The 15,389-nt window shown below is 42.0% G+C and overlaps 1 protein-coding gene and 1 long non-coding RNA gene across 4 annotated transcripts; both read right to left on the bottom strand.

Annotated features, from left to right (window-relative positions):
• Nucleotides 1–2,356: 2,356 nt before the first annotated feature.
• Nucleotides 2,357–11,543, bottom strand: LOC134008800 (NLR family CARD domain-containing protein 3-like). 3 transcript variants are annotated; one of them, XM_062448332.1, is made up of 13 exons: nt 11,499–11,543; nt 10,938–11,022; nt 9,926–10,469; nt 9,657–9,721; nt 9,242–9,391; nt 8,918–8,959; nt 6,828–8,610; nt 6,060–6,233; nt 5,345–5,518; nt 4,932–5,102; nt 4,565–4,723; nt 4,420–4,469; nt 2,357–3,967 (listed from the first exon to the last, which is right to left on the bottom strand). In XM_062448332.1, exons 3-13 carry the CDS (start codon nt 10,093–10,095, stop codon nt 3,399–3,401), a joined length of 3,507 nt encoding a protein of 1,168 aa, XP_062304316.1. In that variant the 5' UTR covers nt 10,096–10,469; nt 10,938–11,022; nt 11,499–11,543; the 3' UTR covers nt 2,357–3,398. The 3 variants fall into 3 exon arrangements, with proteins under 3 accessions (XP_062304316.1, XP_062304317.1, XP_062304318.1); XM_062448333.1 differs by lacking the exon at nt 10,938–11,022 and having other exon boundaries at nt 9,926–10,473; nt 11,499–11,530; XM_062448334.1 differs by lacking the exon at nt 10,938–11,022 and having other exon boundaries at nt 9,926–10,117; nt 11,499–11,521.
• On the bottom strand, nt 2,357–14,730 carry LOC134008907 (uncharacterized). The gene is made up of 2 exons (XR_009928204.1): nt 14,697–14,730; nt 2,357–3,296 (listed from the first exon to the last, which is right to left on the bottom strand). It is a non-coding gene; the product is annotated as an uncharacterized LOC134008907 (long non-coding RNA).
• Nucleotides 14,731–15,389: the final 659 nt, after the last annotated feature.

The raw sequence follows: 15,389 nt of genomic DNA on the forward strand, positions 1-15,389 counted from the left end.
AATATAAGTCTATGGAGGACCAAACCTGCCATATTTACAAATGAATGAATTAATAAATAAATGTCCACATCCATGCATTTAGACAGAAATAAACGAATATATGTATTAATTAATGCACAATTGTCAATCAATAGTTACATATATTTTACATTTATGTATGTATTCATTTATGTATTCATTTATTTATTCATTTATTGATTGATTTATTAGTTCATTTATTCATTCATTTATTCATTCATTCATTGTTCCCAATATGATAATGAGAGGAGGGCAGTAGGCGTGGAAACTGACGTTCAGACACTGCAATCAATCCAGAGCCATAGATTCAATCTAGCTAACGCCTGGGACACACTGGCTGCGAAAGCGGATATCGTTTTTATGGACAACATAGCCTACATGGCCAGGCTGGCCGACCTCGTTGAAAACAAAGATTTAATTCACCATATGATATTTGGATAAACAAACATGTTATAAAGAATTGACTACGTTAGTTGTGGGCTATCATTTAACACCCAACTTCACTACTCTGACCGGCCAACCATGTGTTTACCCCGATAAAAACGATATCCGATCAATTCTCAAAATGTAAACATTTAAAAATAAAAACCAACATTTTTGTCCTGTGTGTAAGAGCGAGATAGACGATCTGTCATAGCCCCCAATCAAGCAGAAGAGAAATTTGTGAAGATTGACGACACAAAGTTAATCATCGAAGATGAAATGTAGCTTAGTCCTACATGGAGTTGTATGCCCAACAGCACGTATTTTACAAAGACTACGGCAACAAAAGCCAAACATTGCCACGTTATGTTGGGAATGGGATGCTGTTGCGACGGTTGTTGGAGCAACAAGTTGCCTAATTAGCCTGTAGCCTATGCCATGTTTATGTACCATGTCAGCTTTACATGTATAAAAGGAAAGCTCAGAGAAGGTGAAAGGCTTGGTGACCGGCGTGGAGAAATGCGCGTCTAGTGTGAACAGCATCGCGTCATTCGTAGCAGATTGTGGCGCTTCAGGGCGCTTCGCAGCCAGTGTGTCCCAGGCGTTAGCTAGATTGAATCTATGGCTCTGGATTGATTGCAATGTCTGAACGTCAGTTTCCACGCCTACTGGCCTCCTCTCATTATCATATTGAGAACAATGAATGAATGAATAAATGAATGAATGAATGAATAAATGAATAAATGAATACATAAATAAATAAATGAAGACATAAATGAATGAATAAATCAATCAATAAATGAATGAATAAATAAATGAATACAAAAATGAATAAATAAATGAATACAAAAATGAATACATACATAAATGGAAAATATATGTAACTATTGATTGACAATTGTGCATTAATTAATACATATATTTGTTTATTTCTGTCTAAATGCATGGATGTGGACATTTATTCATTCATTCATTTGTAAATATGGCAGGTTTGGTCCTCCATATACGTAAGTCTGTCTCATTCAGCTCCAGGTAAATCGGCAATCGGCCAATGTGAACATTTGTGCTCGTGCCCTGTTCGTATCCGCGAGCACATTTGAAGGCAACTTTTATTGACGTAAGCAAATAAATGGGGTGCTACTTTACCCATTTCGGATTGGTTTCAAACTTAGCAAAAATCAGGCTATCAATCAGGCAAAGCTAGTAGTATGAGCCAGGTTCGAGAATCAAACACAAATTATTGGGGGAGATAGTTTTGTAAATGTTGACTGGAGTTAATAGAATAAAAACGACCGGAAGAGCCGGAAGTCTAACAAGAAATGCAATACCACCTACATCCACCGGGGCCGTTGCTTCAAGCCGAGGGGTGGGGGCTTGGGGCCCCTCTCTCCTCATGCCCCTGAAGCCGGAACTCTCTCCTCAGGCCCCTCTTTTCATGTATATCCGAGGTATTAGCGCCACCGCTGGTCTGAGGATACTGTAGGCTATTTATATTAATAGGCTATACTTACATTATAATCAGGACAACTATAAATCAATGTTTTTCGAATGTACCCTATATGTTTCATCAGTATTGCAATAGTGATTCAACGTTTATTTAGCATTGAGATTTCAATCTCAACCATTCTGATGATTTAAATGGAAAATCAATATTAATTCAATGTCGTCTTGCTATCTTGGAAGTATTAAAAAGTTTGGATGATATGCAATTAAAATTCCACTGTGATTAGGTTGATATATTTGCTGTTTTTTGTTGTTGTTTATGAACGTTTATAGTTATTTACTTATTATCCTTATTCATCACTTTTGTTTATGAATGATCAAGATATACAGTACAACAGGCAAAAACTATCTTTTTGTTGAAGGTGAGTAGTTTTAGTTTTAGAGGGTTTTTTTTTAGAGCGAAGAAACAGAATCAGAATCAGAAAGGGTTTTAATCGCCATGAAAGTTTGCACAGTCCATTACAAGGTGCATTCATTCAACAATCAACATATAGGAATCTTAAATATGTGGTCTAACTATACTAAAGGTACAAAGTCTAACTAATGCTAAGTATGTAAACATTTTGAATTAAAAAAAAATAGCCATAATATACAATATAAAAAACGACATGTACATTCTCAAGATTACAGGAATAAACAAACTGTTTGTGTATTTATGTATTTATCAGATATTCTTCCTCCTAGCAGATGAGTCGATTCCCCAGCCTGAACCTGAACAGGTTTGGACAAAGGCTCACTGGTGTTCCACCCAGACGTTACAGCCTGCTGCTGGAGAGTGGAGGGGTCAACGAGGCCCTCGTGAAAGCCTCCTGCACCAGAGCCCCAGCTCTTGCCCCTCTGGTCTTTCTGCCTCGGCCTCCACCCCCTGATGTCGCCCCAAAAGCCCGACCACGGGGGACTGACGGGCCATGGGACTTGAAGCCTCTGGTTACCTGAACCCCCTGGTCACCTGAAGCCCCTGGTTACCTGAACCCCCTGGTTACCTGAAGCCCCTGGTTACCTCAAGCCCCTGGTCACCTGAAGCCCCTGGTTACCTGAACCCCCTGGTTACCTGAAGCCCCTGGTTACCTCAAGCCCCTGGTCACCTGAAGCCCCTGGCTACCTGAAGCCCCTGGTTACCTCAAGCCCCTGGTTCCCATCCGGGCTGGAGGTCTGGCTGCCCCTGCTGGCTTCAGGAGGAATAGTGACGTCTCTCGGGTTCCGGCCGGGCTTCCCCAGCCCAAACCCACAAGGCAGAAGAAGGAGATATCATTCATTCAGGTCCTGAAGAACTACAACCTTCTGCCAGATGAACGATCAGCTTTTGTCACTCCTTGGATAGGCTACTGCCTACTGGAGCCTGGGACCAGACCCTAGATCCAGAACCTAGGGCCCCGGTTCCAAAAGCACTATGGGAAATATCCGCTCATCATTAGTGCCGCGCTATCTTTAAGATGAGGGTCCAGAAAGCATTGTCACTCCTGTGGCACGTTCAAGCCATTGTACTCTACCTGGCACAGGGTCACTGAGGTATCATCATCTAACCCAAACACTGGCTGAAGGGGCTCTGTGAATGTGGTGTGGAATGTGTACAGGCAGGTCAGTGTGTCAGAGGAGATGCTGTAGAAAGACAGAATGCCAGCTGGCCAGTCCAGATAAACTCCTACTCTGATAGGTAGAGGTAACCAGTCAGGTATGTCAGTCTGCTCATTATCGTGCCAGACAGACGGGCTCTGTCCACCACAGAAAAGGCCCCAGGATGCATCATTTTGTCCAACAGAAGCATTATTCCCTTTTGTCTTGATGCTTCCGTATGTCACTCCTATCATGGCCGAATAGTTCTTCCCTTCCATCTCCACCTCCCAGTAATGGCGCCCAGTCAGGACTTCTCTACACAGCACCTGATCCTCAGGTTCTCCATCCAACCCCTCTGGGTGATCAGGATATGGCTGGTCCTCCTCCACATACTCCACCTTTCTGTTGTTCTCCGACAAAGAAAGGTGTCCGGTAGCTGTGTTGGGGTCCAGCGTTAGATAACAGGTATCTACAGAGGCGAGGAGAAAAGACCGGATCATATCCTGTGTGTCTGGCTGTTGCGTGTCTGTGTCTGGATGTAACCACGTTCGATAGGTTCGACTCCCTCTTGTGACTCTTTTCGAGTGAGTGAGTGAGTCAGTGAGTGAGTGAGTCAGTGAGTGAGTCAGAGCTACTTTCCCTGAGGTGGTCAACTGTGATTTGAAGTCATAGTTCAGTGATGGGGCTGTAGCTCAGTGAGGCGGGTGAAAGAATTACTGACAAGCAGCACAGTGGAACCTGTTATAGTTGAACTGCCTCTGTAAAGGAGATTGAAGGACTGTATGTATGTATGTATGTATGTATGTATGTATGTGTGAGGATTAGCCTTTACACAAACACGCACGTCAAATAAAAGTGCGATGTAACGCGAGTCTCTCTTACTTTGTATATTTGGGGAAAAGTCTTCAAATCAACACTTACACTTCCTAAGCATCTGTGGTTTCACCCAGATCTCGTCATTATGGTCCACACTGTGAGGGACAGTGGAACACAGAGTGAGACACAGCCTATACACACACACACACACACACACACACTGAAAGAAATGTACCACTCGAATACTAACTTGAGTTTCTCCAGTCTACAGTGTGGATCTGAGAGCAGATTAACTCCTGTGTTTCCTGGGTGATTGTAGCTCAGATCCAACTCCCTCAGGTGGCAGTTTGAGCTGAGAGCTGAAGCCAGATCAGCGCAGCCGTCCTCTGTGACTCTACAGAATGCCAGCCTGCACAGGGAAGACACCAGGATGTTACAAGTGCCCTGTTGCGTTCCGAGTGATAGACCTGAGTACATATTTGGAATGATGTCTTAAAAAAGAAAGCTATCTAAGTAACATGAGCAATTACTTATTCATAGTAACCAAATGAATTGATTTGTGGCATTAAACAGCACAATGCGTGTATCTCATTGGTTAAGTGTGTCTGATCGCTCACCTCAATATCTTCAGTCTACAGTGTGGACTCCTCAGTCCATCCGAGAGTATCTTCACCCCTGAATTCGACAGTTCACTGTGACTCAGGTCCAACTCTTTTAGGTGACAGTTTGAGCTGAGGGCTGAAGCCAACATCCCATAACTGTCCTCGGTCAGGAAGCACCTTTTCAGCCTTAGTAGGCGATGACAGAGCAATGCATGAGATGATGAATGGAAAAGTGTGATAATGAAAGTATGTTGTACTCCAGTCATAGATTTAGTTTAATGCAATAATTACATTTATAGACCAGCGATTATTAAACTGTTTGGCCCGACCAAAGTTCAGTACATAGAAGATGACAGGAGAAGGTGACAGTCTCGGCTTAAACTGTGCAAGTGTTAGTGTGTGGGTTGTCATGGTCTAAAGCCACTGACCTCAGTATCATCAGTTTACAGAGTGGACCTCTCAGGGCATCATAGACAGCACTCAGGTCATCCGCAGATAGCTTAATCCCCACAAGGTACAGTTTTCTCAGAGGACAGTTTGGTGACTGGAAGGAGGAGGCCAGTGATGAATAGTCCTTTTTACTAATTTCCATGGCCGTCAGTCTATAGAAATAAATAACATTTTTGATATAGCATGTATTCCATACAACAAGGAACCAGGTATGTAAAACAGTAGAGTGTGCAGTACCTTCCAGGTAATAATAAAAAAAATGTTTGAGGCCAATTAATGTAATAACTGAATTAAGTTCATTCATGACTTCAAACAAACATTATGTGTGCCTTTAATAAAATATAGTATTATGTTTATTTCATGAATGTATATAGTTTACTTAAACCACCCCACCAACTAATTATATATAAAAAGTAAACTTCACATTTAAAAGTGTACTTCTAGCTAGTGATTTCAAAATTATACCAATACTTTAGGCTATTTAATGTGTGTTTTCAGAGAACAGTATTATCTTAGTTCTGATTGGTATTGTTGAATTGGTTTTATACAGTCAAAGTAATTTGGTCATTAGTCAAAATGTCATCTTAAATCTATTTATTGCGACGTACAACACGTCCGAGTTTAAGACCGTTGCTGTCTTGAAATGTGTTAGTCTTTGGGTTATCATCATGTCAAGACTCAAAAGATACTGACCTGAGTGTCTCCAGTTTACAAGGTGGACCCTTCAAGACAGAGAAGACAACACTCAGGTCGTCACCGGACAGCCTAATCCCTCTGAGGTCCAGCTCTCTCAGAGGACAGTCTGGTGACTGGAGGGAGGAGGCCAGTGATACCCAGTCCTCATGGCTGGGTCTAATATCGGTCAGCCTGTAGAAAAAAAACATGTCCTTCATGAGCTGCAGTTTGGTGTAGTGATTAATTATGTTGACTCTAGATTTCCATATCTTTCAAGACTTTCAAAACACAAATTGAATACTGACACAACATTCATTGTCATTTCATCTTGGTCAAATTAGGATTACTTTACATGTATTCAGTACATAGAATACAATTATGAGTCTATCCCTTTGTATTTTTCATTCTAGAGGGCAATAATTACATTCACATAAAACCTGTCTTATTTATAGGTCACCAACCATAGAGCCATTTCAGTACAGTATATTGTACATACATGGCGAATAAACCGAATTCTGATTCTGATTCTGATTGACTCCACTATACTAATTTTTCAATCTCACTGGGAGAAGCACAACCTTGAATAATCCAGTAAAATACAAGCGCTTGTTGACATTCAGATATTTGACTCCAAAAGGCAACATTAGTAATACATGTACAAATGGTTTCTGTATTGCAGAAGCCATAGGCAGTTATATTAACAATGCGTGAAATCAACATATGGACATAGTCACTCTTACTGTATTAATATGATGTTGTATGAGTGAGTTTGAGATGAATACGTACAGGGCTTTTTTGCATTTCGCTACAGCTGGCATTAGTCTGTCATAATTGTAGTACCCAATGTTGTATTTCCTTAGATCCATCTCATCCAGCACGCCTGGTGACATTAGAAGTGCGTTGGCCAGTGCTGAGCAGTGATCCCCCGAGAGTGCATCGACGTCACGATCTCGCGACAAGAGGAACTTGTGAATGTCTTCATTTACTGTGCTGTCTTTCATCTCGGTCAAGCAGAGGAAGAGATTGACATGCCTCTCTGGTAAGATGTTCGCTACATCTGGCCTCCTCAGGTATTTCCTCATCTCCTCGACAGTCTCAGAGTTCTCGATCTGTGGCAGAAGGCCCTGCAAGAGAGTCAAGTTGGACTCCAGTGAGATGCCAAGGAGAAAGCGGAGGAAAAGGTCTAGGTGTCCATTCTTACTCTGCAGAGCTTTATCCACGACTCTCTTCAGCAACTCGTGCAAGGGTTGCTCTGAGGACACGTTCTCCAGGAGAGACTCCAGTGCACTGATGTTCTTGTTTACACAGCAGTAGTACACATAGAGAGCTGCAAGGAACTCCTGAAAGCTCAGGTGCACAAAGCAGTACACCTTCTTCCTATAAAGGCCTCGCTCTACCTTCAGGATTTCGGTGCACAGTCCACACTTCACTGCAGCTTCGTTGACATCAATGCCACACTTTTTCAGGTCTTCCTCATAGAATATAAGACTCCCCTTCATTAGCTGGTCAAATGCTAGCTTCCCTAGCTTCAGCATCAGGTCTTTACTTAATTCCAAAATCTTCTCTTCATCCATAATTGATTCCCCCTGATACTTTTCTTTTGCTAGATTTGTTTGAGTGATCAGGAAGTGAATGTACATCTCAGTCAGACTTGTGGGGATATTTCCACTCTCGTTTTCACTCAACATGTGTTCGAGAACCTTGGCCGAAATCCAACACATAACAGGAATGTAACACATGATGTGGAGGCTTCTTGTCTTCTTGATGTGTGAGATGATTATTTTAGCCAGCTCCTCGTTGTCAAAGAATCTCTTCATGAAGTACTCATTCTTCTGTTCTTCTGTAAACCCTCTGACCTCTGTCACCAGGTTGATGTTGACGATTCTGCGAGGGATCTGACTGGCGGCTGCAGGTCTGGAGGTTATCCAGATGAGAGCAGAGGGAAGAAGATTCTTCTTCATGATGTTGGTCAGCAGAACATCAACTGGAGATTTTGTTGTGACATCAGATACTCTCTCATTGTTTGGGAAATCCAGTGGTAATCTGGTTTCATCAAGACCATCAAAGATGAACAGCACTTTGTGGGACTCAAAGATCTGCATGTCGTCTATCTCTTTAAGCTCCGGGTGAAATTCATTCAGAAGACCATAAAGACTGCGGTCTCCTTTGATCAAATTCAGCTCTCGGAATGGAAGCACAAAGATGAAATCTACATCCTGATTGGCTTTCCCTTCTGCCCAGTCTAGGATGAACTTTTGCACTGAGACCGTTTTTCCGATGCCAGCGATGCCCTTCATCAGCACAGTCAGGATCTCTTTCACTTGGTCAGGTTGGGCTTTGAAGATGTCATTACACTGGATTGGCTTGTCTGAAAATTGTTTCCCAGAGGATGGATATTTAATGTGCATGATCTCGTGTTCTTTGTTGACCCCTTCACTCTCCCCTTCAGTGACATATAGTGGGGTGAAGATGCTATTGAGAGGAATCTTCTCATGTTCAGTTCCCTCCGACGTCTCAACAAACTCCTTCCTCAGACGAGCTTTATTCTTCTCTTTGAACGTGTCAATCGCTGCAAGGAGGAATAACAGAATATATACAAGCAAAATATTACATCCACAGGGTCATTATTATTATTATTATTTACAAATGTTCAAGCTGTTGAGCCAACCAGTCTACCAATAGACCAAGAGGTTGTCCGAGAGCAGTCCTAGTCCTGACTGGAGGCTGTTGTCGTTCATGGAGAATTGACTCACTGCAGAACAAAAGACAAAGAGAAACCGAAACTGTCAGTAGGTTTCCAATTATTCACCTCACAAAACGATGTACTATATGGTTTCCTATATTCTTTACTGTTGTTTCTTATAGTCAATCTTACCCTGGTTTTGTGTCACCACATTGTGCTGCCTGGCAAATAATGTCTGCAGAACAAAGCATAAACACAACAATAAATGCATAATTAGTACACAACTTTAACATGTAAAAAATGAAATGACATTTGTTTTTTGAATTTGTTCAATTAGGAATAATTTTTTATGTAGTATTATTAATTGAATGAACATCAGTTACTCTTGCCCGTGGTCAAGTTGTGCTTGTGCTATTATAGTGTAAATGTCTTTTATTTAGGTTGTCAGCATAAGAGCATGGTAAAATGATAAACTCAGCATGTGTTTGAGCATGATGCAAGGATAGGGAGATGTTACCTTTTGTCTGAACCCCAGTGGAAAGCTTGATATTAACATTCTGAACACTGGAGTTGATAAAGCTGGGGGAGATGACGATGCTTCCACCACTGGCTGCGTTGGAGCACGAAAGAGCTGCTCTCTGATGCCCCATGTTGCATGCTGTCATATCTATACATAAAATGCTTCTTTTTTTTTCAACTGAATATGATATTATACCTTAATCATCGCTTTAGAATAATGAATTACATTCCTTTTTGTCCAGTTTTGTGATTAAATGTGGGCCATAGATATGATTGATGGAGGAGAGGAAAAGACAAATCCCTTTCTGAACCCCCCAAAAAAGACACATATTTGGACCCCCCACTTAAACCAACTCAATAAAGTTTTACCCAGTAAACATGTATGTTATTCCAATTCAGTAAAGATAACTTACCTCTGTCTGCACATTTCCTCTTAGTCTCAGAAAAGTACCTCGGACTATCACAAGAGGTGGAGAGACTGAGAAAAGAAAACCGAAACTCATTTTTAGTTATTTTCTCTTTCTCGTTTCTTTTGCTTTCCATCTTTCACACAAACAACACGCGCGCGCACACACCTCATTACAAACGTCTTGAACAGTATCCAGGAACAAAATGGCACCCGCCCCCATGCCCACACCCTGGCACGACAACACATAAGCAAGGTTAACAATTTCTATCTGACCTCGAGGCACTCTGGGAACAACATGGTTCTTCATCATTGTCCTCTTCTTTCTTGTCAGCTAATGGATTTGGCACCTTTTCTCTCTTCTTATCATCTTCCGGCCGTTTTCGGTTCTTCTCGGTCCTCTTCCGTTTTGTCTCCCTCGCTTCTACCTTCCCTTCGGTCTCCATGCATTCACTTCTGTTTTCCTTACTTCAGACAATGTTAAAAAGTACAACAGTATTATTAAAAAAAGACATTGCTGTGAAAAGTAAGTCATAGGATTTCACTTTATATGAATCATAATATATTTCATGTGATTTTCGGGGGATCTCAGTCTCCAGTCCTAAATCCCTTCAAGTGACTCTTTTGACTCCTTTCGGGGGGGTCAATATAGAATCTGATTGGACTATATACAATGTTTCATTTACTAAATACACCATAACACATTCTCCTTTCATACTCTTGTAGGAGAGTCATGTGTACTTGTTTATCACAACTGTCCATCGTTCAACCATGCAGCTGGACTGGAATCGTCCCACACATTACTAGAAGTATTGTCAGTCTACCTGTTGAGAGATGACAAGACAGAACTGTATGCAGACAGGTATGAATGTGCTGGTACTGGTTTTACCATATAAGGATCCACTGCATGCTGAACACAGTTCCAAGGTGCATTTTTAAACCATGTGACGCACAGTATAGATCTAATCTAAATGTATCTTCCACTGATCCAACAGAGTGCCAGAGATGGTCTGTTGTAAGGCTATAATGTCAGTAGTATCAGCACTAAAGATTAAAGAGATCATAAAACACAGACTTCTCTAGTTTACCCTGATGAGAAATGACGTGATTTACCCTGTGATTATACCTTTGTTCATTAGATGTTTTGCATGAGGTTTAATGAGTCAAAATGTAAGAATGTTTGATCAGAATGGTGTGATGTATGGTAGGTAAGACTGTGTTCACCCTTTTGACGATTGAGATAGAACACTGTTCAGAACAGTTCTCATGTAAAAACATTTGTATTTACAGAAGTTCTTGAGTTCAAAACAATGTTGTAGGATTTGGGTTCAAAATGTCCAGTGGTGGACCTTGAGATGTGGGCACCTCCAGAACTCCAAAAGAGAACCGATAACCAGAATTGCGCTGTTTGTTCTTAGAGAAATATGTTTTTTGTTGCTTGAACTTTGAATACCAAAATATAGTAGGCTAGGCCTTGTAAAAAATGTATATCAGTAATGATGGCATAAGCCAGTAGGGCACATCTAGAGAAGATAAGGTCCTGTGAGCCTTCTCATTCTGTACAACTCCTCCCTGTACTTGCCAACAAGTGCTAAACTTAAAGCCTCAGTCTCTTGGTCAACAACCAACCACCACAGTAATAATATCTTTATGAGGATGTCACCATAACAAACACAGCACACAACAGTGCATTTATCGTATCCATGTCATGTTGTTATGTAAGTATATAATGTTCCCGGATCTAATAATGCATCTGTATGTATGAAACGTGTCTGATCTTAGAGAATCTAATGTTTATGATGTGTATAATGTGTAATGTGTATTTAATTCATGCGGTATAGTTTCTTACCTCTCTGCTGCTGATGCCAGGTTATCTCATCAATCGACACACCGAGAACAAGGAAACCCATCTAACCCACAGTGTGTTTGGGGGCGGGGCGGTGGGGGGGGGGGAGGGAGGAGGACAGTCTGAGGAAAACTGGATAATCCTGTTCCATGACGTATGAGTGGGCCTGTCACGCAGCCTGCTGATAATGCTGGGTAAGGGGAGGAGGGAGGCAGCAACAAGAGAGATTGTGACAAAACATCTAATCCAACATGTTTCATTCATTAAACTTTCACTGGCATTTTCTGGTTTTATCCAGTCCTGAAACTTGTACCAGGCCCCAGGAGCAGGTAGACCTAGGCTACATCTGTTGTTTAATTTTGCAACCAAATCTAAGTTTCGCACACTAATTCGACGTGTCACGTCTTTACAGCGTAGGCCTACACAACACAGTTTGCTATTCATCGATCACACTGAGATAAATGCCATTGACCATGTACCGTAATATATATTTATTGCCAGTTCGATTCCCGGCCGTGCCAAATGACGTTGTGTCCTTGGGCAAGGCACTTCACCCTACTTGCCTCGGGGGGTATGTCCCTGTACTTACTGTAAGTCGCTCTGGATAAGAGCGTCTACTAAATGTAAATTGATCTTTTTCCACAGTCCTGAAAGATGGGGCCTAAAAAAATAACTCAAAAAGCAAACTCTGTTTTTGCATTTTTGTTATTTTTGTTATTAGTATCTTCAAATTCAGATAGTAAGAAAGGCAGTGAGGTTGTTCCAAATATATTCTAAAGCAGGCTGGTTGCTATGTATGTTGCTATGCAGATTCCATCGCATGTCTTTCCCCACAATTTTCATCAACTTTATTGTGGAACGATAAGTAAGGGATGATGCCCGACGAGGTGTACATTATCACCTGATAATGGACGATGCGGAGGCGTGAACCGTCCGACGCGCCACAAGGAGGCTCCATCCCCCCCAGATCCTTTCGTTGTGACGCCTAAACACAACCGGGCCTCCCAGACTGCAGCCGTAGAATGGATTTTTAGTTTGTAGTCTAGCTAAAAAAAAAAACACGTACACCAAAGTAGGAAGGAGAAATAGCGGACCAGACGCGAGGAAGGAGAAATAGCGGACCAGACGCGAGCTTTTATTTTGAAAAGTAGAAGCATGAGATGGGAGGGCATGAGGCGGGAGGCTGTAGGCTGTAGGCTGTAGGCTGCAGCCATATACTCTTGGAAATTCCTGGCGGCGCCCCTGCCTGTGGGGCCTGGTGAGACGGTTCATACCCTTCCTCACCACCAGGGGGCAGGTGCTGCCCTTCCACCAACCACTAGGCCCCCTGCGCTCTGTTCTCAACCTGGTTGTTCTACCACGCAACGTTCCACTCCAAGAGGTACAGTCCTTCCAACACGCCCAAAACAAATCAGTATATTAATCTCTATGGTTGTACCACAAGCCCTGAAAAGTGTGAATTGAAAGTGGTTAAATAAAGGGTAGAAGTTGGTGAGCTTTGCCAAGAGGGTGAAACGCTGACATGTTGAATACATCGTCTTGTTTCAGGTAGAGAGGATGCAGAGTGAGCTCCTACATAGCTGTGTTTTCAGACTGCACACTCTCTCGTGGGGAAGTCTACAGTCTCTGCTGTGATGTGGTGAAGGGAAATCTGATCCAACCTAAGGTAAACTCACTCATTATATAATAATGCTGTTGTCTAATGATGTCACGTTAGGTTCAAAACCTTTATATTATCTGAGTTCATTTCTTACTAATTTGGTTCCCTTATATATTATTATATCATTATCCATTGGCCTAGTCTCGTCCAAACCTGACAGATGGTCCTGATGGGTTGAGATGTAGCTGTTAACAATGCAGATGGCTGAGCGGTTAGAGAATCGGGCTATTAATCAGGAGGTGCAAAAAGAAGTTGTGTCCTTGGGCAAGGCACTTCACCCTACTTGCCTTGGGGGGGGGCAATTTCCTTGTACTTACTGTAAGTCACTCTGGATAAGAGCGTCTGCTAAATGTAAATGTGTTCCAGCGTTTTGAGGTCTACTGGAACTATGGTCCAAACTACCCCCCCACCTTCCAAGTGTTTCTGTGCGCCGACATAGAGGAGGTGGGGCTGAGGCTTCTGGAGAGAGGGGGAGAAGGAGAGGAGGTGTGGGCGGCACGTGTTCCACTAACAGGTACAGGACATCCTCAGGGTCCACATTCAGGCTTCTGTTTCTGCAGTACTATACTGAAATTAATGATTGGCAGCAACGTCCACCAACCTGATGCCAGTCAGTCCCACTCACAAAGATATTTGAGTAGAAGGAAGCCCCACCCACTCTAAAGTCTAGGACTGCCCCTCAATAGTCGATCAAATCTTAAGTCGATGTGGAAAATATTGTTTGACCGAGTCTGGATTGTTCGGTTGGTTGCAGAAAAAACAACACAGGAAGTGGCGCAGAACACAGGAAACACTTCAACTCTGAACAGCTGAACACATCTGGGTTTCCTCCACACAACCAGGTTTCTCATCGATGGGAGGCAGGCAGACTGAGCATGCTCAGAAGGGCTCTGCAGAGGAGCAGCTGCGCTCTGCAAGACTGGAGTTTGTGGAGCGAGTGTCCAAGCCTGTCCTGGATAATCTGCTGGATGGACTTCTGCAGGAGAGAGTGATCAACGATGATGAGAGAGAGGCAGTGAAGGTGGAGACAGTGAGGGCAGAGAGAGCGCGGGGCACCATCGACATGGTCCTGACGAAAGGAGAGGAGTCATGTTCTGTGATGAGACGCCTCCTGTGTGATATAGACCCCTACTTACATTCTTACTTGGCTTTAATTAATGCTGAATAGGATGAATTTATAGAGATTCTGTAAGAAAATCATGGTACAATGTTTAATTCTTGTACAATCCTATTTTGGAAACAATTTGTATTTTCTTTTTAATTTACTTTAATCTTTAGTCGATGATTAGAGTAGGCCTAATTTGATTGAGCGTCTTAATCCGACCACCGTCAACTTGTTATATTATTACATTAAATGTTATTAGTTTAGCAGACACTTTAATCCAAAACGACATACAAATGTATTAACATAATGTTTTATAATCATCATTTCTTAGAAATTCTTTCTGGCAGATGAATAATCAGCTTTGTCACTCCTTGACTAGGCTGCTGCCTACTGGAGCCTGGGACCAGACCCTAGAATCAGACCACAGAACCAGAACCTAGAACCAGACCACAGAACCAGACCCTAGGACCAGAACGTAGGACCAGACCCTAGGACCAGAACCAAAGACCAGAACTAGGACCTAGAAACTAGGACCAGCTGGCTGCAACTGCAGGCGGAAACAGATCTTCCACCATGAATAAATAAAGCAGAGAAAAATATAATTGGCGGGACTGTTCATTGTCTTCACAAAAGCATTTCTGAAACATCGAGAGCTATAAATTAGTCCACAGGTTTATTTAGAGTTCACTGTGTAGTTGTACTTTTACTGTTTTGCAGGAAAAAAACTAAAAAACATTGCAATTGCACTAGATAACTTATAAAAAATGGTTTTAACCATTAACAGTCATAAAAGACTGTTTCCAAAATGTAGCCAAAGCCCAGATTTAAGAAGAAGTTACCTTTTAAGAAGTTACATTTGTCATGAAGGTATATTGAACAATAGCAGGGTTTAACAAGTGTGATACATTTATCATCAAACAACATAGCCTAACAATAGAACGTGGCTTTACAATATATATATATATATATAATTTTTTTTCATATTTTATTTGTCTGGAATGGTGGATGGTCGGTTCAGAAGTGTTGACTGTATGCGGTTGGAAGGTGCTCCAAGGTTGCTACTGCTTCAATCACCCCTCCTGGAAGGGCAAAATACTAAAAAGATGTAATATGATGAGTATTTTGTTAA

This window comes from Osmerus eperlanus, chromosome 22 (genome assembly GCF_963692335.1).
Source record: "Osmerus eperlanus chromosome 22, fOsmEpe2.1, whole genome shotgun sequence".
Classification (NCBI taxonomy): domain Eukaryota; kingdom Metazoa; phylum Chordata; class Actinopteri; order Osmeriformes; family Osmeridae; genus Osmerus; species Osmerus eperlanus.